The following is a 27790-nucleotide window of genomic DNA, read 5'->3' as shown; positions in this document are numbered from 1 at the left end:
TGATTATTTAGTATCCAGTTACAAAAGAGGGAGCTCACCAACTGTTCCTCCGGATTGACTCCTTGTTCACAAAGAGCCAAGGGCCTCTCCTGTTCATCTTCAGGCAAGGATCCATTAAGCAGCAAGGCCTGAATAATCACAAAGGTAGAAAGAAACTTAACCCCCGTCAGAAAACTCAGCACAGAGTTGGGCATGGCAAGCTCACACCAAAATGAAATCATAACCCAGTTTCCTCTAGAAATCTCCTCAGTAATTTTTGTTCCTTAGACACTTAACTGCTATCTTGGGACTATTTGGAGTTCTCTGGTCAAGCCCATGCTCTAGGCCTCTTTCATTAACTTGGATACTCCTGAATCCTCTGCTCCAAGAAAATCTAAAAATGGACCTCCCTTTCAGAATTGCAAAACATTTCAAATCAGAGCTGCTCCAACTGAATTTTACCAGCCATAGAGTGAACAAAAAGCAGTGTAGAATTATCCTGGCTTACAGTTTATTATAATGAATAATTTGGAAAATGTTTAGAGTACTGACTTGGGTTTGTTTGATTTTTGTTTGTTTTAAAAATTCTGCATTTTTTTTTTTAGTCCTGAAGGCAACCTGGGTAGAATAAGAAAAAAACATATTTGCAGCCATGTCGTCATTGAACTCCCTACACCAGGCATTGTTTTCATTGGCATATCAGTGAGTGGAGGGGTGGGGCTGATTTACCCTGAAGCTAAGGAAGCTCAAGCTTCAGGGCCCCCATCACTTGCAGGAACCCCTTTCAAGGCCCTATATCTATTACTGTATTCATAATCTTGTAATTTTATTCTTAAAGAAGTCCTCCGAAATTGTATGCCTTTAGGACCCATAAAACCCAAAAAAGGATCCACCCTTGCAGGTAGGTATTATCAGAGCCATCAACTCAGACCTTTCAGTTTAAGATCGAAACAGGTGTCCTCATTTTATATCTTGATTTGGTCAAAGTCAATCAAAAGAGAACAGTTACAGAGGTTAAATCCTGTTTCAATAACTATAACCCAAATTATATCACAAGTGTTTAAATATAAAGAACATTTTTCAATCCAGTCTATGGTTGGTCTACCAAGCACTAAATAAAATTTCAATAAATTAAATGAATTTGGTTATCCCATTGTATTGTTGCAGGGGTCCAGGCATATATAAAAAGCTGCAGGATTGCAAGGAGCTAAGGGAGAGCAATATTATAGAAATATTGACTCTAATGACAAACTGTTTGTTCAAGAGCTCTAATTAAGGCATTCCTGTAAGTCAGAAATTCTGGATGTGGCTTAGCATGCTACTTGTTCATCACTGAAAGAGTTAAGAAGCCCAGAGGACACTGTGAGCCCCTTTGTATTCTACAATGGAACTGAATTCTCATTGTGATCATGTGGCTTGCATTAAAACTCTTCTGTTTGTTGGGACTATTAGGATGCTGACTTTCTGCCTGTCAGTTCTTTTCTTTTTCTATCTAATCTGCCATCAGATTTCTCCTAGGCTTCTCCCAGAAATGCAAACCAAACTAGGAGCCAAACTGATGGATATCTATTTTCATATAATATCCTGGGAAAAACTTGGTAGAATATAATCTCAAAGTTCTTCATGGAGTACTTCCTATTAAAGCACAGCACAAATAACCATTCCATTAAGGTATTCCTTAATGGAGTGGCAGAAAAGGGATCTAAATGGCTTCACAAGCCAGACATTTTAAAAATACGGAGCAAATGGGGGAAAACCAACAACTCTCCATGGGAATATTTAGGCAAGTAAACATTCCTACAACCCTTCTCGGTTCCTGGGGCAGACATTATGCAAATTATTTTACCGCAGCACCAATCTCCTCTTTTCTTTAGGAACCCTTTGTGTCCCCACCCTGTAGCTAGCTGGCTGGGAGCAAGCCCTCCACCGCCTGCCGGCTGCCAGAGCCACACACATAAAGTGGGCTTTGTTTACGTGTCCATAAATATTTGACAATTCAGAAGCAGTGCAGTTCCCAGCACAAAGAGAAAGGAATATTCCTAGGAAATTTCAGGGTCATCAGCACATTACAAGGGCTCCCTCCAAATGGGGACAGACACACAAAGAGAGGATTGTGGGGGTCATTCAGGCTAGAAACCATGTCAAGTGGGTCAGTCAGTCCCTGGGGATTGCTGAGCCGGCAATGCAGGTATAGTTAAAACTGAAGGGCTTTGTGGCTCAAGGAAGACTTCTACCTGATCATAATGCCTTGGCATCCACTTGCAAATGCATTAGGAATAAGCTTAAGTCCCTTAGCTAGACTCAAATGGAATCCTGACAACATTGCTGGCTCTTACACCCCACTGCCAGAGAATTCCTAGGAGAAAATCCTTGACTATTCACAGTGCCATTCTTTGGTGAAATCTGCAATTACAGATCTGCACCCACATAAAAGCGAGAAACCCACCTGTGAAGTAGAGAGCCAGAGTAGGAATCTGGTAGGGGTTGATAATGGCTCCTGGACTTGTGGAAATCCTAACAGATATGCTTACGCAAGAGTCCATAAAGTCCTTTTAAGAGTACTCGTGAGAAAGGAATATCCTGCTCTTCGTGTACTATCTCCTTCTACCTAAGCTCCTCCCTGCAACCCTGATCTATAAAACTAAAATCAGTTGATTTTCAATTGATATTAGTGATTTAAAAATAATAATCAATTGGTGCACCCAGGACACACTACAAGGGAAAGCTACCTGTAGTCCTGATATCATTTTCTTTGCTTCCTCCATTTCTTTCTCTAAATGTTCTTGTTGTTCCAACAGCTGTTCTTCCCATGAGGTCTCCAGATAAGTTCCTGGGCTCCCTGGTCGCCAGTCTCGGGATAATGGAGAATCTGTCTCCTCTACAAAATGAAAGGACGGAGTACAGTTCATGTTGATGAAAACTGAAATTTCCGGCAGAAAGCGTTCACAGTAGCATTCACTGGTTCAGGTCACCTGCCTTCTGAACCTGTCCTCACCGCACAAACTGGACTCTCCACCAGGTGGGGTTGTGAGGCATAAAGTATTGGTTGTAAACTCGGGATCCCTGCTCTCAAAGCATCAGTTACTCTTAGTATTTGACAGTACTACTTTGTTAGTTCCTCTTCAGAACCCTTAGGAAGCAGTAAGACTCTCTCCCTGGGAGTCTTGGAATGGGACACATAGATTTTACTTTTAATTCTCTAGAACTGGGATTCCCAGAACCTGATTCTGCCAGGTACAGAGAGGAGCTGTCAGGTGCAATGAAAATAAAATTCCTATTGGTTGCTTTGGAGCTTTAGAGGGGAAACCTTGATTAAATCAATACTCCTTTGACCATTCACCCATAATAACTGAACCTCTCTCACATATAACATTGTGTTAGTCACTCAGGAAAGAAATCAGTGAAAGCATACTTGCACAAACATGGTTTAGTTTTCTTTTCCTCCCTTTATAGTCCTTTTGCCCTGGTTTCCTTGTCTATTTTATTGTACCTAACTGCATGGACAGTCATTTCAAACACATTATGGAACACAGCAGTATATAAATTATTTGAGCACGTTTCTTCATTTGTAAGACAAGTTACAATCCTTCTGGGTTGTTGTGAAGATGGAATGCGGTAACTTATGTGCAGGATCTGGTGGTGCCTGGCCCAGAGCAGGCACTCAATAAATGCTCTCCCCCTCCTTCCCCAGGGCCCCAGAAGTTTCAGACTCAGGAACATGACTCGCTATTTGGTACTAAAGTCAGGGCTAGAGGGGGAGCAGTGCAAGAAGAATTTAATTCCAGTTTTTCTTCTGAGGGCTTTAGTTTCATTACAGCCCTTATGGGTGCAAAAATCTCATAATACCTATATCACTTGCTTTGCTTCTTCCACGCTTTCCTCTATGTTTATGTAAGATAAAGGAGAGCAGTTGAAACCGAGCAAGGGGAAGGCTAAACAGAGGAAACTCTTGCTTATCATTTCTGTACTCCTCATATCAAGCCTGATGTAGACCTGTTCTCTCCTGGATGTTCTCACAGACTCCTCAACTCATACTATATATTCCTGGTCCTAATTTAAGTTAGGGAAATGCTAAAATTATTTGTATAAAACAGGAATAAAAACTGTTTACTAAACAAGGTTTCTGTCTGTCACAAAGTCATTTCCTACTTTACTGACAATCAGATGAGGACGGCCCTATCCAGGTTGTTGCAAGATTTTTGACAGCTAGGACACCAGAAGGGACATACTACAAGAATATAGCAACCTAATTGCTCCCAAAGACACAGAGCCCTTTAGAGCTGACCCTGCATGCAGAGAGGAGGCAGGACAGGGAATTGGTAGGTAGATAGTCAGGATCTCCAAGCTCTTCAATCTGAAATCTAGTCCCTGAGTCAGCCCGGGAAGGCTGATAGACAGTACCTGTTCTGTTCTCTATTCCTTCGGAAGGAATCAGCACAAAATCCACCTTCTCCTCTGACTGGGTTATAATGGACTCACTCTTTGCACTGTGGATTGGACTGGGTGAGGTCAGGCTGTAATCAAAAGAAAAAGAAGAGAAAGTTATTACCAACAACTGATTAAAAACCAACTTTCACCATTTATCCCAGAGACATGTTCTTATTCATCTTACTCCTAACACCTCACATGGTACGCTGGCCCCACAGTAAGAACAAATATTAGTTGAGTGACGAACTTGTTGAATGAATGAGATGAGTGCTGAATGAATGAATGACCTAGTCCCAGGAAGTCTCTTCCACACCAAGCGTGCCTTTATGCCTAATTCACAAAGAGATCAGAAGGATGGGTAATCTAGCATCTAAAGAACTCCACATTGTATTTGTTTTTAATTCCCATACCACCACTATCATCCTCAGGCCCCAGTTAAATGACTGATGACAGGCTGTATCATAGTAGCTTTGGAAGCTGGAAGGAAAATCTGTATCCAAGACATTGATCTCTTACAGAGACAAGCAGGACCAGCAGAGTGACCCCAGCAGATCATCTCTAAGTGGATCCCAAAGGAGGGGACAGAGAACGGGATGGTATGGGGGAAGAAATTCCTGGAGTGTGCACAGTGCCAGGCTGGGCAGAGGGGCAGAGATATATATATCAACAATTGAACTAGAATATGGTAGGAGAGGGATAATATGTCAAAAGGGTAAAGACCTGCTATGGAATGGGAGAGTAAAGGGAACTGCTGTTTACGGGATTTACTCCCATTAGAGTTATTTATATCTCTGCCACGATGTTTTCAAATTGTCACCAGAAACCATTTCAACAAAATTCTTAAGTTCGGGATATAAATACTAGCCTTGGAAGGAACTGTTAAGATTTTGAATCTCCAGAATGGCAGCAAATCTATAAGACAAGATGGGAATGTGAGGCTGATGCTTCCACCTGATAAGGAAAAAGGAGCCTGAGGAGCCATTTTTCTTTGCACTGCACTTTGAGAACATCAGCACTGCAACAATCTTAGGGGCTGTGAGGTCTGTAGGCCCAGCCCCCTCTCAAGAATTCCTTCCAAATCTGTCACCCAGACAACAGCAAAAGTGTCTAGGATTCACTGACCCACTTAATGTGCCCTTGAAGTCTCCCAGGCTAATCCTCACAACCACAATCAGGAGTTAACATTTTGTCTTCCTAGAAACCAGTAAAAACAAGAGCCAAGCACAGTGGCAGTAGTCAGAGATTTTTAAATCTCTGAAGCAGCCTGAGCACCAGTGTCTATTCCTCCCAGAGTTTTAAGAGTTTAAGGGGTTTTGGTGGGAATGACCTCAACCAGTAACAGGTTCTCTACCTTATTAGAACCACAGATTTCTTTTTTTAAGTTTCTCACTTCTTCAAAGTAAAGAAAGTCACTTAACTAGCTGGATACAAGCATAAGGAACACATGCCTCAGAGTCTAAATTCCAGTGATAACACGAAAATATCAAAATGTACAGGTTTCAACAAAAGATTACAAAACATACAAAAAACAGGAAGCCCTGGCCCACGCAAAGAAGAGTAAAGCATTAGAAACCATCGATGAGGAGATCCAGACCAGACAAATACTTTTTAAAAATTGGTCCTAAATATGTTCAAAGAACTCAAGGAAAACATGGACAAAAACTACAGGAAATCATGAAAACAATAAATGAACACAAAGAGAATATCAATATAGAGATGGAAATTATAAAAAGGAACCAAATAGAGCTTAGGACAAAAGTAACAGGAATTAAAAATCCCCAGAGGGGTTCAACAGCAGATTGGAGCTGGCAGAAGAAACAATCGGTGAACTTGATGATAAGATAAATGAAATCACCCAGTCTGAGGAGCAGAAAGATGAAGAAAAGTGAACAGAGCCTGAGGAACCTGTGAGACACTATCAAGCAAACCAATATACACATTGTGGGTGACCCAGAAGGAGATGAAAGAGAGAGAGGAGCAGAGAGAATATTCAAAGAAATAATGGCTGAAAACTTCCCAAATTTAATGAAAGACATGAATATACACATTCAAGATGCTCAACGAACTCCAAACAGAATAAAGAAAGTCACTTAACTACCTCTAAAGATCTACAACCCAAACGGGTGGGCGGGTGGAAAGAGCTGGTATTTAGAGATGGGCGTTCCTTTGCATAACTTTCTTATCCATCTTTTACCACTTAGGCAATCTGACTTCCAAGCCAACATGAATTAGCTGCTGGAAAAGCACTGCTCTGAGAACTCTATGTCATTCATGAGAATAGGTTTATGACTGCTTAGGACTCAGCATTTGCCTTATGAAACCCAGGATTCAAGTGCAGAAAGAGACCTGCAACCACAGCTCCTCTTTGAGAAAGAATAAAACAACACCTCCTCAGCAGACAAGGTGCTATGGATCACACATTCCACTGCCTGCAACAGTGGGAATGTGCCAGACGAAGGGGGGTGAGGTGGGGGTGGGAGGGAAATGTGAACCAGGATGCTGGAAAACTGCTTTCCTAAAAGCACAGACACAGGCTCAGCTCCCTTCTCCCTCCTGAGTTGTCTCCCATATAAGGGCAGAAGGAGGCGGATGTCTGGATATCCAACCCCGCTGGGGGCGTGGCAACCCAGCCAAGGGAAAACAACATCTCTCTTTCTTGAATTAAGGTTGCCAGTGTGAGAGGCCACAGAAAAGTAAGGCCAAGTCAAAAGGTAAAGGACAGGAGGAAGACAATTATTGAGGCATGTGTCAGAGCAGCATCTTCTGCCTCCCTAAGAAGCACCATTCACGGATGAGGAATGTGCATTCAATCTAATCTTCTCCTCAGGTTAGAGAAAAGTATTTTAATGCTTATTCATTATATGATTTAGGCTCCTCCCTGATTCACTTAAAGTCCCTATATTATGAACAAATAATTCCCTACTTGCCATCATAACCCTGAGGGCAGAGGATGACTGATTGCATATCAGGTCCTACTGATATGTTTCTTAACTCCCACATGTCTAACATCTCTCTAATCATAATTTATTAGAGGAGCAATACTCCAGCAAAAATACTAACAAATTAGACTCAAATCAATTTCTCAAATATAAATGGGCAATAAGTAAACGAGTCCTGTCCCCTCCTGAAGTGCCCTCCCATGGCAGAGTCACCAACAGGGTAAAGGCCACTCCTCCTTCCCTATGCTGGCTCAGTTTCCTAAACCCACTGTGTTTTAAAGTGATAATCCCTGACCAGCAGCCCCAGTATATACCCCCCCAACCATCCCAACAGCCCCCTCCAGCCCTAACCCTGCTCCCACCCGTGCCCCTGAGGCCAAAGTGGCTTCAGCTCACCATTTGACTTGCGTCCCTCCCATGGTCCCCCTCCTGGCTCCGGCTTCAGCAAACCTGCTTCCCTGGATGAAGTGGGAGGCTGAGGGTCACATCGCTCTCAAATTCGGGCATGTCAACCCCCGTTGGGGCCCGAAGAATGACTCCACGGACAGACTAACTACCGGAGCTGCTTGCTCTGATGGCGGGAGAAAGTAGGAAGGACAGAGAGCCAGGCGTCTCGGCCCCAGAGGTGGGGATGCTCCCGGGTCTGAGGCGTGCCGTCCCAGCAGCTCAGGCCCTGCAGCAGCCAGGAATCCGCGGAAGCCACCTCCCCTCGCAAGCTGCCGGTCTTCGGCGGCCGCATCTTGGTCTCCCCCGCCGCGTGGCTCCGGGCATCCCCCCGGGCCGAGGCATCTCAACCCATCTCCGACAGGGAGAAACACTCCCCGCGGCGAGCTTGCGGGTAATCCCAGCTCCGCAGCAGCCTCTCCCAAACCCTCCCTTCCCCGGTCTTCTCGTCCCCTCCCCTCCCCTCCCCTCCCTTCCCAGGCTGTCACATGCTGCGAGGCAGTGCCGAGCTCGGACCCAAGCCGGGGCTCCGGGCGGCCGAAGGAGCTCTGGGCGGAGGTAAGGTGGGCGAGGGCCGGCGACAGGGGCGGGGCCGGGCTGGGGGCCCACCCGGAGCACCGGGATAGGGCGGGGGAGGGGCCGACGGTCCGTACAATCACCGGGAGGGGTCTGGTGGTCCTTGTCCTGAGAATCCCAGGATTGAAACGTTGCCTTCTCTAATCTAGCCTCTCCCTTCGTGGACAGGAGGTCTGGGCAGGTCTAGCCCAAATGAGGCTCAGCCCGGCTCGCGGAGGGAGAGAGTAAACTGGTGGGGTGGAGACTCAGGGTCTCCCCTGGAGAACGCCTATCTCCTCCCACCTTCCCCTCCGGCTTTTTCTACTTTCATTTTTCCCCGACTCGGAGGATCATTTTGCTTGGCCACAGTAAGAAGGTGGCCTGAGGTTTACAAAGCAACAGGCAGGCAGGGGCCCGCCAGAGCGTCTCTCGAGGAGCCGCGAAAGGGGATCAGACACCAGGGGCTATCTTTCCCATCTTCTGAGGCACTCCCAATCCTAAACCACATCCCGGGATCTCCTGGCCCCTTCATGGGTCACAGAGCCAGTAGGTGGGGCCCCTAAGTGGGGGGCGGGGGGACAAAATATGCCAGAAAACCTGCTGGGTCCCCGGCAGCGGTGGGAAGCCCTCTCCTTTCCTGCGGGCTCACTTCACGGAGGAAAAGGCCCAGTGCCGACTGAACATCCCAAAGAGTGAGTGAGAGGTCGGCATTAGAAGAAAATGGCAAAATAAGGAGAGAAAAATAGTCAGAGGAATGCAAATTATTCTCCTCTGACCCCTCAGCTAGAAGACTGTCACCACTGGTCCACTGCAGCCTGATTTCCAGGGGGTCCCTTATTCACACTGTCTCACAGCCCGTCTGAGCGTTATGGCCAGCAACCAACGAAGCTGGTGCTCTCAGAAAGAAATCCATATTCTTATTTTTTTGCTCCCTAACACTGGCAGGCACTACCAGGCTCTGAGGAGTAAAAGGCCTATAGACATACAGGAAGCAATATTTCTCATTATACCACCAAACATCCTTTGATTCTGTACCAAGTGAAAGTCTAAGCAGCAAGCAAGGAAGAAATGGTTTAGATTCTTATTAAAGCACAACTATTGCATAATGAGTATGGGATTTCCTTTTGGGGTGATGAAAGCATCTTGGAACCAGATAGAATTGATGGTTGCACAACATTATAAAGTACTAAATGCCACTGAACTGAACATGTTTAAATGTTTAATGGTTAATTTTGTTACGTGATTTTTGCCTCAACAAATAAATGTATTAAAAAGCATACCTATTAAATGTGAAAATAAAGTGCTGGAAAGAATTCCATGTGACCACAATAAATTAAGGAAACGGTCATTCAAAATAGAATGGAATTTTATGAGGAAAAGGAATAGGAAGAAGAAAACCAAAACAAATAAACACATATAAGACAAAGAACAATCAGGTAAGCTAAATACAACAAACTAAGCTGGGTGGAGGTAGGAGAGAAAAGGTCACAAGAGCATAAATTAAATATGATTCAGCAATGAAGTGAAGATAGGAAATAAGCTAACATAGTCTGGGGATGTGTTTATAGGAGCATGATTTACATGAGCCAGGAAAGTAATCCTTTTCTGCCACTATACTTGGAATTGATCAAGCTTTTATTAGAGCATTATGTCCTGTTTTGGTCTCTGCACCTAGCTCTAAGGAATACAGACTGCCTTTCAGCTAGATTCACAAACATCATTAGGCCACTCAAAGGCACACTAATATGCCTCAATTCCCAGCCCAATAAATGAAGTTGGAAACATTCTAATGATCTCAGACAACTCTGCTCAATTTACTCTCTTGCCTTGAGCTTTATACAGCATTGTTGGGTCATAACTTAGAGTTACATTCAGGCTCAAAGACAATGTAATGGAACTGGATGTCATAAATATTGGCGGCGGACATGCAAGTGCCAGAACTATTGGCCTGGGGCTTGACAGGTCCCAGTCATGCCCCAGGTGGTCACAACTAAGCACTGGCACTGTGGCTTGGCACAAAGCTTGCTATGTGTGGAACTCACCAGCACCTGACTCCACCATCCTGCCAGCATAAAGCACAAGGTGGTGCTGACGATTACCCCTTTAAAGCCAAGCATAAACTGAGGGGAAGAGAAAAGAGTTAGGTGCCTTACTGCTTGTTGTGTTGTCTCTTGAAGCTGAACCCTGGGAATCCCCAGGGATTGAGCTGTCAACCAGAACTGCAATGGTAAAGAGCCTGAAGTCACACATTACCTGGAGCAGCTGGACTCAGATGGGGACCTTTGCTGTCCTTCATACTGCTGCACCAGGGCTCGCACACTCCAGTACGGATTCTCAATTTCCTCGTCCATGCTGCTGTTCCTAAAGTCAGAGGGCAGTCACAAAGGAGAGGGCGTCAGTCCTCCAGTTCAAGACAACTCCATAAATACTGCCACTCTGTGAAGTGCCATGGATAAAAAGATGAAAAAGGCAAAAGCCCTTGCCTTAAAGATACTTAAAACCCAGTAGGGAAGATAGACAGAAAACCAAGCAATTTCACCAATCTTTGTAACACCTCAGGGTCACACTCTCCCTCAGCAGACACATAACCCCCAAAGCATTTCCTGCCATGACTCTCCAGGACAGCTTGGCCTTTTGGATACATTTCAGGGTAGAGACTCCCTCAGATGAATAGGAACGTTGCCTCCACATATCTCCCAGTGAAGAAAACACACTGTACCAAAGGCCTATATTTAAAATTCTGGGCATCAGAGCAAAAAAAAATCACACATATGATTCCTTTACTTTCTGCTAACTGCAAGATAAACATCTCTAGAAGAAAGGGCTCTTCTCTTTTGGAGTGCCCTCCCCATCCTCCACTCCATGTTTTTCTTTGCAAGGTAAAGGCTGTTTGGGTGATCGCCTGTGCTGTTATCATTTAAGGGTCGAACTATCAGAGAGAGGGACCTGTTCCCTACTGCCAGTTTTCTACCCTTACCTCCGTCTGTATCGAAAGACATCCCGTCCTGACCGTGACATGTCATGGCACACATCAGCCAGGGCCGCGGCTGCCCCCTGGGCCACAGCAGTGGCGCAGTGGGGTTGGTGACTCTGCAGAGGGGTTCTGGAGTCCCGCCTTTGGCTAACCATCCTGCTAGAGCCAGGTTTGAAATGAGCTGCCAAGGCAAGGACTAGCCTCATGATAGACTTCAAGTTTCCTTCCACAATATCTGTGGGACAGAACAGACCAAGAGGTCCTAAGAGGGAGGCAGAGAGAGGACTCACACACTGATTTAATACATATTTGACTAGGTAAGCAAGGCAGTGTCCCCACAAAACTTTGTTCAACAAGGAGACAGAGAATGATACAATTACAACAGGGAATGATAACATGTTATGATAGGAGAAGAACAGAATTTTGGGGGAGCTCAGAGTACAGGCTTATCTAGTCTAGAGGGTTCAGGGAAGGATCCCTAGAGGAGGAAAGTTCTAAAGTGTGACTTGACTGATGAATAATGATTCATCAGATGAAGGAATAGAAGGAATTTTCCAGGAAGAGAAAGCAGTAGATGAAGGTCTAGAGCCACTGGCCACATGCAGCTACTGAGCACTTAAAAGTGTGGCTTGCCTGATTTGAGATGTGCTGTAAGTATAGTACTTAGCACAAAAAAAGAATGTAAAATAGCTCATTAATAACTTTTTATATTGATTACATGTTGAAATGATAATATTTGGATATTGTGGGTTAAAATATATTATTAAAATTAATTTCACCTGTTAGTTTTCCTTTTTTTTAGCATGACTGTTTCCACTGAGCAACACTGCAGCAAAAGAACTGAAAGAAGTTCAGCATAGCTACAGCACAGCATGCAGGGTGAGCCATGAAGGAAGAGGCCGCAGGGGAATAAATCAGAGGTCAGGTCAGAAGTGGCACAGGAAGCCATAGGAAGGACTTTGGATTTTATCCTAAGGGCCCTCAGGTACAGAGGAGTGGTATGAGTCTAGTGCTCTTAAAAAAATCAGTCTAGCTGCAGTGTGGAGAACAAAAAGGAGGGAAACAAAAATCAATCCAGCGAGACTAGTTAGGAAGCTCCAGGTAAAACACAATGATGTCTCAAATGGCACTGTTCCCTCAAAATAACCAACTTTAATGAGCCAGATCCCCCAAGCCCAGTCTGCATGGGAACTAGATCACATATATTATAGCACTCTAAATTTTGCCTTAAAAAAAAAAGAGAAATGCTGGCAGAAAGCAATTTGATAGGTCTGCTGAAAGTTAATGTAAGGAAACAGGTAAAATTCTACTTTTGTAATATCATAGCCTTTTAAACATGTGAGGCTTAGAGAAGGATTGAGTGATACCCTCTACAGGGCACACCCAATGGTCAATATTTGCCCCACCAAGTGACCCCAACACAGAGAACAACAATAATCCACCACGAAAGGAGGGCTCCCTCATACCCACCTCTCATCAGACCCACAGGCAAGGCCCAGAAACTGAGGCTGAAACAGAACTAGATGAACAGTCAGTTCTGGTGAGGCAGCAAGAGACCTAGAGAGCCAGTGCTCTCTGAGGACACCTCCACTGAGTCTTCCTTGCAGCCTAGGCTCAACTGGACTGAGAATTGTCCTCTTCTGGCAAACCCGCCTGGGCCACATGGCTACAGTAGAGGGTGTATGCAGAGATTACAGAGCCCCTTTCATCCTGCCTAGAATGTTCTGTGATGGCCCAAATAAATGCTATAAAAATATTTTCCTTCTGGAAAACTGGATGGGAAAAATGTGGGCTATGATGATTTGCAATTATACTTGGTCATGAAACCCAAAGGTCTTGAAAAATGAAAAGTAATCTATCTTCACTTTTGATATCTTAAATGGGACATTCTAAAATTAAAATCCCAATTTTGCAAATTCTTCTCTAACCATTAATTTTCCTATACACACACTCACAGCAAACCTGCATTCAATTAAAATGAATAGAGAACTTCTATCTCTACCCAGGTATCCAAAGCACTCAGATTTTGATAATCACTCTGCCCAAGAGGATCACTTTCTTTATGGAAAAATAATACGAGGCCACAGGCCTGCTTCTACTCAAGTCTGTCAAGTCTACTCAGAACCTTACACAACCAAGGGCTGTTCTGAGGCCGGTAATCATCGGTTAAAGCTGAGTACGCCCACCCACCAAGGGTGTGCTGAGGCACTGACCTTTGGCAGAAGTCTGGTGCATTCGAATCTTTTTGGAGGCCACAAACTGTAGCACTTTCTCTACGTTATTCTTCATTTCCTGTTGGTTGCAGGGACTCAGCTGTACCCCACTTAGCTTTTCTCCTGCTGTTAGGAGAGAAAATATATGAAATTATATGGAGGAATATCATCAAAGTTTCATAGCAGCCAGACACAAAGGAAGGGAATATCTGATGTGAGCACTAAAATTATGTTTTAGTATTCAAGGGAATTAAACCCTCATGTTTTTAGTTTAGATGGAACATAGGAAAAAGAAAGCCTTTTTCTAGTGCCTTCAAATTTTCAAATCTATACCCAGGTACCAGTGCAATTACTGTGTGTACATTTATTCATCAACAAATATTCAGTGAATGCCTACAGTGCCAGGCACTGTTCTAGGCACCAAGAGGTAGCAATAAACAAGACAGATAAAGTCCCTTCCTTCATAGAGTTTACATTCTAGTAGGGGTGATGGATAACAAAGTTAACAAGTACATGTTTAATATAATTTCAGGTAGTGATAATTGCTATGAGGAAAAATAAATCAGAGTGATCAAGACCTCTCTGATAATACATTTGGGCAGAGACTTGAAAAAAGTATGGGATGTTAAGATTTGAGGAGAAATGGTATATACATACAATGGAATATTATTCGACCATAAAAAAGAATGAAGTTCTGATCCATGGAAGAACATCAAAGACATCATGTGAAGTGACATATAAGCCAGGCACAAAAGGACAGATATTGTATTATCTCATTATATGAACTAACTAGAATATACAAATTCATAGAAACAGAAAGAAGATTACAGGGTACCAGAGGTGGGGGTGAGGGAGGGAAATGGGCAGTTAATGCTTAATGGGTACAGAGAGTCTGTTTGGGGCAATGGAAGAAGTTTTGGAAATGGATGGTGGTGATGGTAGCAAAACACTGTGAATGTAATTAACATCACTGAACTGTATACTTGAAAGTAGTTAAAAGGGAACTGTTATGCTGTATATATGTAACCACAGCAAAAATTTAAAAAAAAAACAAAAAATATTTGAGGAGAAAGCAATCCAGAGTGAAGAACTGCAGGTACCAAACCCCAAGGTAGGAATGAACTCAGCTTAGCTGAAGGACAGCAACAACCAGCGTGGCTGGAGTACAGTGAGCAAGGAGTCAAGCCCTAGGAGAGGCCAGAGAGATTGGCAAGACCAGATCATACAGGGCTTTGTGAGCCACAGTTAGGAGTTTGAATTTTATTCTAGGTGTAATGGGCAGTCAATGGAGAGTTTGAGGCAAGGGATTGACCTGATCCAATTTATGTTTTAAAATGTGCACTCTGTATGGACATAGACTATGCAGAGAAGAAGACAGGGAGATCAGTTACAGGGATACTGAAAATGGTCAAGATAAGAGATAAGATGGCTTGGGCTAAAGTGGAAGAAGTTGACTGGTGAGAAGTCGGATATTGGATATATTTTGAATAGGAAGCCAACAGCACTCATGAAGGATGTTTATGATATATAAGGCAAAGGGAATAAAGGACAACTTTTAAGTGTTTTGCTTTAAGAACTAGGTGAACAGTACTGTAATTAAGATGAAGGAACTTGGAGAATAAAGCAATTGGTAGGGGAAAGTAAATCATATGTTCTGATTAGGACAAGTTGCGTATTAGATATCCAAGTACAGATGTTGAATAGGAAGTTGGATATTCATGTCTAGAACTGAACGTGGGGCCCTCCAACATTTAGGGATCAGAAAGGAGGGGTCAGTGAGGAAGGAGGAAAACCAGATGTCAATAGGGTCTTGGAAGACAAGTAAAGATACTGCTTGAAGGAGAAGGGAGTGGTCAACTCTATCAAATTCTGCTAAATCTGATAAAATGAGTATGGAGGCCATCCACTGAATTTGACAAAATGGAGACTGTAGCTGTGATGAGAACAGTTTCAGTGGAGTAGGAGGATCAAAGCCTGATAAGAGTGGGTTAAAGAAAGAATGGGGAAAAAGGAAGTGAATTCAGAAAGTAGGACAAAATCTTCTGAGAAGTTTTTCTGTATAAGCAAGGTCACAATAGAGTGCAGAGTTTAAGAAGAACTTGGGATTTGGGAAGTTCAGAATACATTTTCATAAGTGCTTGCATATGTATAGAATATCTCTAGAAAGAAACAGGAAGGATAATGGGTAACTGGAGGGGAGACAGAGGTGGAAAAAAAAGGGTTTTGTATTTGTTGTTGTTTTTTGTTTTACAAGATTTTTAGTGACACAGGAAAATGTTTTTGATACCATAAGTGAAAAAAAAAGAAGGTACAAAGCTGTATACATAAGATAATCTTATATATATGAAAATGCATAAAAATTGGTTATCTTTAGAGGTAGAATAATCAGTAATTTTAAAAATTTATTTATTGTTCTTTTACAATTGATTTTTTTAAATTGTGGCAACATATATATAACAAAATTTTTCATTTTAGCCCCTTTTCAAATATATAGTTCAGTGATGTTAATTATATTCACCACCATCCATTACCAAATGGAAAAAAGTGTTTTGACTTTATACCCCTTTGAATCCTCTAAATTTTCTACTGGTCCAAGTATATCCTATTCAAATAATAAGTTAAACTTAAATGTTTAAAATGGGCTTTGGAATGAAAGCAGATCTTGATTTGTATGTTTGCTTTGCTTAGTTACGTACCTTGGCTAAGTAGTGTGACCTTGGAAAGTTGTTTAGCTTCTCTAAACCTCATAAAATGAGTACAATAGTAGTTCTCATATCATACCGATATAATGTAGCATGCTAGCAAAATGCTTGACAGATACTAAATGTTCAAAGAATTTATTTAATTCATTCATTTGTTCATTTATTTATATAAAAATCCTTTCTTCTGTGCTTCAGTTTCCTTAAAATGGGGATGATATCTGTCTCCAAAGGGTGTGATGATTAAATGGAATGAAATCAAATGAGATAGAAAGTGTTCACTAAATGGCAGCTGTTATTACTATTATTATTATAAATGAATACTCCGATAAATCCATGATTTCTCCCAATGAGGTGTTCATGGAGAGGCTGCGTGTTGCAAACGGGGCTTCTTCCATACCACACACAAGTCCCACATCTCTCAAGGACTCTAAGCCAGTCAGCTGATTACAATAAAAAGGTAAGTCTGAGGACTTATTAAGTGCCAGGCACTAGGTAGGGGTTGTATCACAGAAAAAATGATACCGTATCTGCTCTTAAAGAGCTCAGCCTAGACAGGAGATAGTTAAATAAATAATTACCACAAATATTCACCATTTGGTGAGACAAATTTTAACAGAGCTATGGACAAATGATATAGAAGTCAGGTTAGGGCATCATCTAAGAAGAGAAACTGACAACTCCAAGGTTCCAAAAGAAAAAGCCCTTTCATGAAGTATTGTGGTAGTGACTATCATGGAGGGATCTTTTTTCCCTGGCTAAATTACTTCTGACTTCAATTTAGACATCAGTTCTCCTGACAAGCCAGCCCTGAACCCCAAAGACTGAAGCTCCCATCCACGCTTCCCCCCACACAGTATATTAATGAAGTTGACTTCACTTTCCAGTCTTCCTAACTAGATTGAGAGGTTCTTGAGAGCATAGACTGTGTTCAGCATCATATCCCAAGCATAATACAGTGCCTAGCACACAATATTTATTGACAAATAAATAAATGGATTAACCTTAGGAAAGTATTTTATGCCTTCTCTACTGCCATTTCCGTTTATTTTAAAAGAAGAAATAACCCACTCTCCCCTTTCTGCTTGGAAGGCCATATAGAGGATAAAGAAGGTCATGTTCTGGTCTAGAGTAGAATCCGGGCCAACTGACCAACAATCTCGATGAGATATGCCAGAACCACCCCATCCCGGAGATCCTGTCGCAGGTCTTGCACAGGCTTCACTGCCGGTCTCTTCTTCAGCTGTGCATTCACCCAGGCCACATATGCCTGCAGCTGTTGCTAGAAAATGAAAAGTAGAAATAAGGGAAAGGTTACATATCAATCTAATCCCCTACCCTGTATCCTCTAGGGCAGGATTTGAGATTGGGCTATGGTGGGCAATCTAAACCCAAGGGAGAAGAAGGAGGCTTTAAACAATGAAAGAAGAAAGATGGTAGTGTGTTCAGACATTGGTGCATGGGCTAAAATTCTCTAGCTTTAAGCTAATCTCCAGGGGTAAACTAACCTCTGACTTGGGTAGAAACAGATAAGCAGATGACTGTTTGATGACTATGACTCCTGCTTTTCTGGAGTTTTTCTCTTTTGACTAGGGTTAAGGGCTGGGCCAGAACCACAGCAGTTGCTGGGTGTAATCACTGCTGCCAGTGACCCACCCTGCTTCTCGGGAACAATCACTCATGCACCATGTGCACGATGGGCTGTGATACTCATAAGAATTGATCTTGGGGACCAGGAATAAAGAATAAACCAAGCTCAGGACCACCTTTCCCACAGCAGAATGAGACAACTGAAATATCTCAGTCACCCAAAGATTGATTCTCTGAGCCCATAATCCTGGGATTGCTATAGAGTTAGGTTTAATCCATGCTTTATACTGTCAAAGAGGATCTGAATTACTTAAAACTTACAAAAAGAAGGAAAAAGAAAGGCTATGGAGAGCAGCATTACTGAGGACTGGAAGTATTCATTTATTTTCAGACAAATCTAGGGCCCTGTTAGATCAGAAGCTTGTCAGACTGATAGGGGCATATAACGCATTCCACCCCCCTGACAACCTTACATATTCTATTTTGTCCATTAAACAGAGCTTGAATTCAGGTATTTATTCTGATATTTTGGTCAAGAGATGGGCATTAAATCTCAAAACAGCACATGAAAAATGTCATCATCTAGGCAATAGCTCTGCCTGGTTTCTATAGCAGACTGAGACCCAGAACCTAAAAATTAAGTTCAAGGGATAACTGCATTAAACTATAATTTCGTTAAAGTTTAGTTGTTTTCTAAGCCCCAGTACTTCCTGAAGAAATGATGTTAGTAATTACTCCCTGGCAGCTTCCTGAGCTTAAATCAAATCTTCATTATTTTCTATGTCGATTTGTGGGAATAAATAATGTTCTCTGGAAAACAGTACTAGGCAATATTCTGCCAGCTACCGGCAAATCGTAGGAAGTGCAATGGTCAGCAGGAAGGAGGCAGGGGGATGATTTAACATATTACCATGAACCAAACCATTTTTGTTGTTTTGTACATGTTTTAATGAGTTAATGAATGTACCTCACGCAGGGCCTGACACACAGCTGACACCTACTAAAAGGTCATTATTATCTTCATCATCATCATCTAATTCTCACAAAAGCACTGATGGGTAGGTATGTATCTCCATTTTATGGATGAGGCTCAGAGAGGTTACATAACTTCTCCAATGTCCCCGTAGCTAGGAGATAGAAGTTCTGGTACTGAAACCCAGTAATTTTGTCCAAACAGTTACAAAGGGCCTCTTGCTATCAAATTCATTTTTTTAAATTCAATTTTATTGAGATATATTCACATCCCATGCAGTCATACAAAGCATACAATCAGCTGTTCACAGTACCATTATATAGTTGTGCGTTCATCACCGAAATTAATTTTGGAACATTTTCATTACTACACACACAAAACTAATAAGAATAAAAATTAAAGTGAAAAAGAACAATTAAACTAAAAAAGAACACTAGGTGCCTTTTTTTTTTTTCGCCCGTTTTCTACTCATCCATCCATACACTGGACAAAGGGGAGTGTGATCCACATGGCTTTCCCAATCACATTGTCACCCCTCATAAGCTACATTTTTATACGATCATCTTCAAGATTCAAGGGTTCTGGGTTGTAGTTTGATAGTTTCAGGTATTTACTGCTAGCTATTTCAATTCATTAGAACTTAAAAAGGGTTGTCTATATTGTGCGTTAGAGTGCCCACCAGAGTGACCTCTTGGCTCCTTTTGGAATCTCTCAGCCACTGAAACTTATTTAATCTCATTTCACATACCCCTTTTGGTCAAGATGTGAAACTCATTTTATAGAACAAAGGTACCTGCACCTTCTGCTTAACATTGGCTGACACCTATCCCCAGAGCCTGGATGAAATGTGTAAGGTCCAAGGTCTGTTCCCATTGCACAGCCAGAGCGCTATCTGAGACAAGACAGGCAAAGGGTGCCTCTTGTGTAAACCACTTGGGGAAAAGAGTTCAGACCAGAAAAGGCATTAAGGGTACAGTAAATTGAATTCTGCTCCCCAGAAAGAAAAAAAAAAACATGTTCTTAATCTTAATCCATTACTGTGGGTGTGAATCCATCTTAAATAGGACCTTTTTAAGATGTTATTTTTAGTTAGTGTGGCCTAAGTGAATCTGATTACTGGTAGCTTGATGAAAAGAAAGCCATGTGGAAAAGAAACTAGCTGGAAGTCAACTGATCCCAGAAGAAAGAGGAGAAGACGCTGACCTGTGCACTGCCATGTGAAGGAAAAGCCAAGGACTGAGGATTGCCAGCAGCCAGTGCCAGAATGCAACAGTCTTCAGGGAAAAAGCATTGCCTTGCTGTCACCTCGATTTTGCACTTCTCCTAGACTCCAAACCATGAGCCAATAAATTTCCATTGTTTAAGCCAAGCTATTTCATGGTATTTGTGATCACAGTTGGGTAACTAGTACAAAGGGTAACAGCTGGGAACTGATTACCTGACTTATGCATAAAACTCCTAACCAATCTCCCTTTATCTAATAACACCCTCCCATCCAATAACCACACATTCAAGCTTAAAATCTTTCATCAACCTCGCATTATCCTCAAGATAAAATCCAATCTCCATAACTGCATTCAAGTCATCATACTCTAGCCCTTGTCTTCTCTCCAACTTCACCCACAACTCCCATACATTCCCCATGACTCAGCCCTTCCAAATTATATGCAGTTTCCCAAATGTGCCATACTTTTTAGTCACTACCTCCTGCTTGCCATCTCTTCATAAGCCTCAACTCAAGCATCATCTTTTCCGGGAAACCTTTTCTAACCCTCCCTGACATGTTAGACTCTGATCTCTTTGAGGACTTTCTGTGTCACATACTTAGTTCAACAATGTGTCCGGCACAAGGAGTACAGGCCCTACAAAGAGGTTTGTAGGGGGAAAGAAAAGAGGGAAGAGAAGGAAAAGTTGGCAGGCTGGTGGAGACAAGTGCTATGAAAAAAGGGCAAAGGGTGCCAAGAAAGCACTAGCTCTGAGAGATCACAAAGAGTCAAGAGGCTATCCTGGAGGTTTCTCTTAAGCAAGCTCCAGTTAGATATCCCAAATGGCCACAGTATGCCATGCCCTTACCAACAGTAGTCCCCAAATACCTGGGTCCCTACCTGAGATTCTATAAAAGAGTCACTAAGTTTTATTTCTCAGAAACTTAAATCCACCAGAGTGTTCCTATACCAGACAAGTCCTAAAACCCAGAGGCAACAGCCTCTTTAAGAGCAACAATCAGATGTAGCCCCCTTCCTCATACTGTCGACACCCCCTTTCAATATGAACAAGTTAGGGTGCTCACTGCCTAGACACCCCTGAAGATGGAGAAACAGATTAAGTAAGAATGGGTAGTCACAAACAAGGTAAGATTTAACAAAGGTCTGTGAATACTGAAACTTTATACAAATAAATAAATATATATATATATTTTTAGATGCTGGGGTGTTGGACTCACTGGAAGGAGGTAAATGACATGGTGGAACTGTAACCTATAGCATTCTTTGAAATTTGCTCTATAGCTACTGGTTGATTTGTGCTTTGAAAGTCTTCACCTTTCTGTATATACCCTATATTTCAAAGTAAGGAAAGAACTGAAACTGTAGAACTGTAACCCATAACAATTTTTGAAATTACCTATATAACTGCTTGTTGAACTGTACGTCGAAAGTTAACACCTTTCTGTATGTATGTTATATTTTACAAAAATGGAAATAGCTGAAGTCATGGAACTGTGACCCATTGCACTCTTTGAGATTTGCTCTTTACCTACTTGTTAAATCATACTTTGAAAGTTATCAATTACTGTTACGCATATATGTTAAAGTTCACAATAAAAAAATGCATTTAAAAAAAAAGAAGAAAGCACTAGCCCAACCTGAGGCTTCAGGGAGGTTTCCTGTAGGCAGAGGAGGAGGCAAAGGCACTAAGATCTGAAACATGATCCATGCAGCGAGTTACAACAGTTCAGAGGCTTAGACGCACTGTAATTTGCTTAAATGAATCATTCGTCACATTTCATCAGATCAAGACTTAAAATGATTACAAAAGTTAATTATGCGGGGCAGCAAAGAACAAGTATTTTTCATTAGGTCAAGATAATTTCTAGTTAAGTAACCATAGCCTTCCCTTGGCCGTAGAATGGAAGTAAGTCATCTGTGATGCACAACTGATAAGAGGTTCCTAACAGTACATTTCATGCACATAAACCACAGCTCTGGTGTTTCAACAAAAGAGGATTCTAACAAGATAAACAATAATAGTCTCCACTTTTCTGAATATCTACTCTGTTAAGAGTTTTGCTGGGTCCTTTGAAAATATTTTCTCTAATACTAATCTGCCAGGGAGATTTTATTGTATCTATTTTGCTGAATGGAAATGCAGACAAAAGGCTGAAATACCTTGTTCAAGGTCACCCAGATGGTAAACTATGGATATGATATTCAGATCTAACTCCCAAGCCAATGCTCTTTCCACTCTCCTGCACCATCACCTAAATAAATGCAGCTCTGGGGCTTAAATGACCTCACTACAGCCCTCAGGATTGGAAGGGACCTTAGTCTTACCCATCCCCTATCCCATATTCAGTGCTTGAATCCCATGTATAATAATCTACACTCGGGCAGCATCAGCACCAGACCAGCAGCATCAGCATCAACCGGGAAGCCTGTTAGACTCTGTGGCTCCACCCCAGAGCTACTGAATCAGAATCTGCATTTTAACAAGATCCGCTGGTGAGTCACATGCACGTTAAAGTCTGAGAAGCACTGACCCAGCCCACTATTTCCATATCTGGCTGTACCTCAAGATAACAGGAAAAGTTTTTCAAAAATATAGATGTGCAGACCTCATCCCAAATCACTAAATTCTCTCCTGGAGTTAGAACTCAGAAAACTTTATTTTCCCAAGCTCCCCCAAATGATTCTTGTGGAGTTGATCTGTGTCTTCCAGCTAAACATGTCAGTTCCTGTAACTCAGCGGTTCTCAACCCTTAAAGTCCATCAAAATCTTTAAAGAAAATACTAATGTCTGGGCCCCACCCCAGACCAATCAGAATTTCTGAAAGTGGAGCCCAGGTATCAATATTTTTTAAATGCTCCCAGGTGCATTCAGAGATGAGAACCAAGGTTAACCATTCCTTACGTAAAATGGTTTCAAGTATCATGGCTATTCCAGTCTAACTCTCTCTGAAACCATGACACCTAGAACCGAACTCAATACACTGGGTGGAAAGGAGAAGTGCAGCTACGTCATTCAAAATATTCTTTCTTTTCTTTTCTTCATCTTTTTTTTGACCACCAGATCACATTGACTGACATTGAGCAGTCAATCAAAACCCCTAAGTATTTTTCTTAATATATTAACTTTTTATTTTTTAAATAATTCAGACTTGCAAAAAAGTGGCAAAAATGGTACATAGGAGGTTCCCCTGTATCCATTACCCAGCTTCCCAAAATGTTTCCATCTTACATGACTATCATACAGTTATCAAAATGGGCAATAAACACTGACACCATACTATGAACTAATCTACAGACCTTATTCAAACTTTGCCAATTGTTCAACTAATGTCCTGTTTCTGGTCCAGAATCCAATCCAAGATCTTGCACTCCATTTAGCTGTCATGTCTCTTCAGTCTCCTCCAATCTAGGACAGTTAGTTCTACAGTCTCTCTTTGTCTTTCATGACCTTGATGCTTTTGAAGAGTAACAGCCAGTTATTTTGTACAGTGTTCCTCAATTTGGGTTTGTCTGATGCTTTCTCATGACTGAATTCAGGTTATGCATTTTTGGCAAGAATATCACAGAAGTCATATTGTGCTCATCTTAGTGAAAAGGTACACGATGGCAATACATCTCATTACTGGTGATGTTAACATTAATCACTTGGTTAAGGTAGTGCTGCCAAGTTGCTATTTTTCCCCTTATAATTATTAAGCATCTTGTAGGAATATGCTTTGAAACTGTGAAAATACTTTTTCTCATCATCACTTTCACATCCCTTTTTAATTTTAGCATTTATTTTCTTTCCTGCAACAATTACCACTGTGGCATTTGCCAAATGATGATTTTCTAATTCCATCATTCCTTCTACATTAATTAATGTAATGAAGAAGAGTTCTCCCTTCTCCCCTATTTATTTACAGCATTATGGACTCATGGATATTTATTTTATTTTTATTTATCTATTCTATTAACCCATTACTCTATTTATTCCCCCATTCAAATTATTCCAGATTTGGCTCCTCCATTCTTTCCACATGTCCCCATCATTTTCTAAACACTTCCTTACTTTCTGGCATCAAAAGATATTCAGCTTATCTTGTACTTTCCTTGCCCCTACTCTGGAGTCAGCCGTCTCTCCAAAATACCCTGGTTCCTTTTATTGGAGAATAGTTTTTAGGAATCAAGATTTGGGTATGAAGTGTGCTTGCTGCTACTGGCACAACATTGCTTCTAGATCCTCTCAGTAGAGAGAGTAGGAGATATATGTATCTATACACATATACACACACATATATCTCTGCTTATCTCTTGATTGTTAGATAATAGATAGGCAGATAAACAGACAGATAGATAGAACTATAGAGATATATACCATAAATTATACTGATACCTCCAATTCCAACCCAACACCACAGGGTTCATTATTTTTTTTTTGTTTTAATTTTTATTATGGTAACATAAATAACACAAAATTTCCCATTTTAACCACTTTCATTATAGAATTCATGTAGAATTCAGTGACATTAATTTTATTCCCAATATTGTGCTACCATCACCATCATCCATTATCAAAACTTTTTATCACCCCAAACAAACTCTGTATGTCCACTAAGCAATAATTCCCCCTTCCTTACACCCCTACCCTAGCCTCTGGTAATCTGTAATCTACTTTCTGTCTCTATGGATTTGCTTATTCTAGCTATTTCATATAAGTGAAATCATACAGTATTTGTCCCTTTGTATCTGGCTTCTTTCACTCAACATGATATCTTCAGGTTCATCCATATTGTAGTATGCAACAGAATTCCATTCCTTTTTATGGCTGAATAATAATCCACTGTATGTATATACCACATTTTGTTTATCCAATCAAATGTTGTTGGATACTTGGGTTGCTTCCACCTTCTGGCAATTGTGTGTAATGCTGCTATAAACACTAGCGCACAAATATCTGTCTAAGTTCCTGTTTTCAATTATTTGGGGGTATATTACATACAAGTAGAATTCCAGGTCATATGGTAATTCTGTGTTTAACTTTCCAAGGAACTACCGAACTGTTCTTCACAGCAGCTGTACCACTTAACATTCCCACCAACAATGTACAAGGGTTCCAATTTCTCCAAATCTTTCCCAACCCTTGTTATTTTCCATTTTTTAATAATAGCCATCCGAGTTGGTGTGAAGTGGTGTCTCATTGTGGTTTTGATTTGCATTTCCCTAATGACTTATGATAGCTGAGCATCTCTTCATATACTTTCAGCCATTTTATATCTTCTTTGGCAAAATGTCTATTCATACCCAGTGTAAAACAAATTTCCTAACTACATTACAATAATTGTGTACAATTCTTTTTTATTTGGCCTTACAACATATAGTCAAAATACTGATTCTGAAGTTACTTAGGTTAGTTCTTTTCTTTTTCCCTTCCCTTATTCATTTGTAATAGATTTAGATTCATTCATTATTGTTTTTAGTCCATTTTTATTTCTCCCCACATCAAGGCTGAGTTTAATTATTTATTTTTTGGGTATGTGAAACATTAACATGGTTCTAAAAATCAGAGTTATACAAAAACATATATTCACAAAGTTTTACTCCCCATCACTCTATTTACTCTGTTCCCTTTTTCCTATTCTTTCCACTTCATTCCTTTAGATTAGTTCCTAGTATCTCTGGAGAGCAGATAACATGCATAATTTCTTATTTCTCTTTCTTTCTTATATGAAAGATAGCATAGTGTTGACATTTTTTTGCACTTTGCTTTTTTCACTTCACTTCACTTCACTTAATAATCATTTAATATCCTGAAAGCAATCCAAATCAGTTTTAGAGATCTGCCCCATTATTTTTTTTTACAGGTGCATTATGTGGATTATATGGATGTACCACAGTTTATTCAAACACTCTGCTATACATGGGCATTTAAGTTGTTTCCAATATTTTACAATTAGAAATAATGCTACAGTGAATAACCTTGGGCATATGTATTTTCGTGTTGACCAAGGTGTACCTTCAGGACAGATTCTGAGAAATGGGATTGCTGGGTCCAAAGGCAAGTGAATATGTAACTCTGTTAGATATTGCCAAATCTGTACCCATTTGCATTCCCAACAGCAATGTAGGAGCATACCACAGTCTTACCAACAGAAGATGCTGTCATACTTTTAATTTTCGGATAGGTGAGAAATGGTATCTTAGTGTTGTGTTAATTTTCATTTCTCTAATTATAAGTGAGTTTGAACCTCTTTTCATAGGTTTAAAAACCAATGCTATCTCTTTTATCAAACAGAATTGTCTATTCATGTCATTTTGTTCTTTGTCCCTACATTAAAAAAAAATCTTTATATATTAGGAATATTAGCCTCTGAATTTTGAGTCTTAGGACTTTCCCTACACCCAAGTGAAAGAGGAACTCACTCCTGTTCACTCCTATTTTCTTCTAATTCTTGTATGATTTCATTTTTACATTTAAATCTCTGATCCAATGGGAGTTCATTCTTATGTATGGTGTGACATATGAATCTAATTTATCTGTTTCTAACCGGATACCCAGTTGTTCCAACACCATTTATCAAAAACTCCATCTTTACCCCAGTGATTTTAGATGCCACCTTTATCATGTCCTAATTTTCTTAAGTTTTTGGATATATTTGTGGGCTTTCTATTCTATATTACTGGTCTACTTGTCTATTCATGCACCATACCTCATTGTTTTAATTATAGAGGCTTTACAGTATGTTTTTATGCCTTGCAGAGCTAGTCCCTCTTGGAAATTTTATTTTTTCAGGTTTTCTGGCTATTTCCCCATACAACTTTAGTATCAATTTGTCTAACTCCCTAAAAAAGCTTGTTGAAATTGTTGTTGGGATTGTATTAAACTTACAAATTAACTTAGAAGAGCTGCCATCTTTATGATGTTGACCCAATCTATTCAAGAACATAGGATGTCTTTCCAGTTGTTCAAGTCTATCTTGGTGTCTTTCAAGAGTGTTTTAGTTTTCCTCCTATGGATTTTACACATTTCTTATTAAGATCATTCCCAACTATTTCTCTTCTTTGTTGCTATTGTAAATGAGGTTTTGTCTGCCATAATGTTCTCTAACTTGTTATTATTTGTGTATATTAAGGCTATTGAGTACAGTATGTTAATTTTATATCCTGTTATCTTACCTTTTCTTTGAGTTACTTTTATCGTTGCTTCTCTATGATTTTCCAGGTTTACTATCATATCATCTGCAAAAAGAGATAATTCTACTACTTCTTTTCCAATCCCTGTGCCTCTAATTAATTTCTCTGGTCAAACTGCATTGGCTAATACCTCTGGTACAATGCTGAATAGTAGTGGAGATAGTGGGCATCATTTCCTTGTTCTTGGACTTAAGGGAAATCCTTATAATGTTTCCCAATTAGCAAGTTACTGGTATCATGTTAAGAAAGTATCCATTAAATCTACTTTCTGAACATTTTTTATGAAAAGTGGATGTTGAATTTTGACAAAAGTTTTTCAGCATTTACAGAGATATCCTATCATTTTTCTGGAGAACTACTGATATGCCATATGATATGAGTAGATTTCCTAATAATGAACAAACTTTGCATTCTTGGAATAAATCCCATCTGATTATAGTCAATTATATTTTATTTAATGTGGTGTTGGATTCTATTCGCTAATGAAATATTTATTAATTCTATAATAGTACTATATATTTAGTAATTTTTCATGGTTATTCATAAATGATATCGATCTGTAGTTTTCTTTTTTGTACTTTTTTATCATGTGTAAAT

At 40.6% G+C, this 27790-nt stretch overlaps 1 protein-coding gene across 3 annotated transcripts in view; it reads right to left on the bottom strand.

The window, feature by feature from the left end:
* The window catches only part of DIXDC1 (DIX domain containing 1), a 77082-nt gene that overhangs the window by 27840 nt on the left and 21452 nt on the right, over nucleotides 1–27790 (bottom strand). For 2 of the 3 annotated variants that reach the window (XM_037841413.1, XM_037841412.1), the window contains 7 exons: nucleotides 17384–17513; nucleotides 13533–13658; nucleotides 11323–11554; nucleotides 10599–10706; nucleotides 4381–4493; nucleotides 2709–2857; nucleotides 39–128 (listed from right to left, as the gene is read on the bottom strand). In XM_037841413.1, the coding sequence (XP_037697341.1) occupies nucleotides 39–128; nucleotides 2709–2857; nucleotides 4381–4493; nucleotides 10599–10706; nucleotides 11323–11554; nucleotides 13533–13658; nucleotides 17384–17513 (948 nt within the window). Of the gene's footprint in view, nucleotides 1–38; nucleotides 129–2708; nucleotides 2858–4380; nucleotides 4494–7742; nucleotides 8204–10598; nucleotides 10707–11322; nucleotides 11555–13532; nucleotides 13659–17383; nucleotides 17514–27790 lie in introns of those variants that run through there. The other variant, XM_037841414.1, reaches the window with a different exon arrangement.

Source organism: Choloepus didactylus, chromosome 6 (genome assembly GCF_015220235.1).
Source record: "Choloepus didactylus isolate mChoDid1 chromosome 6, mChoDid1.pri, whole genome shotgun sequence".
Classification (NCBI taxonomy): domain Eukaryota; kingdom Metazoa; phylum Chordata; class Mammalia; order Pilosa; family Megalonychidae; genus Choloepus; species Choloepus didactylus.
This window is presented reverse-complemented; position numbering and strand designations above follow the sequence as displayed.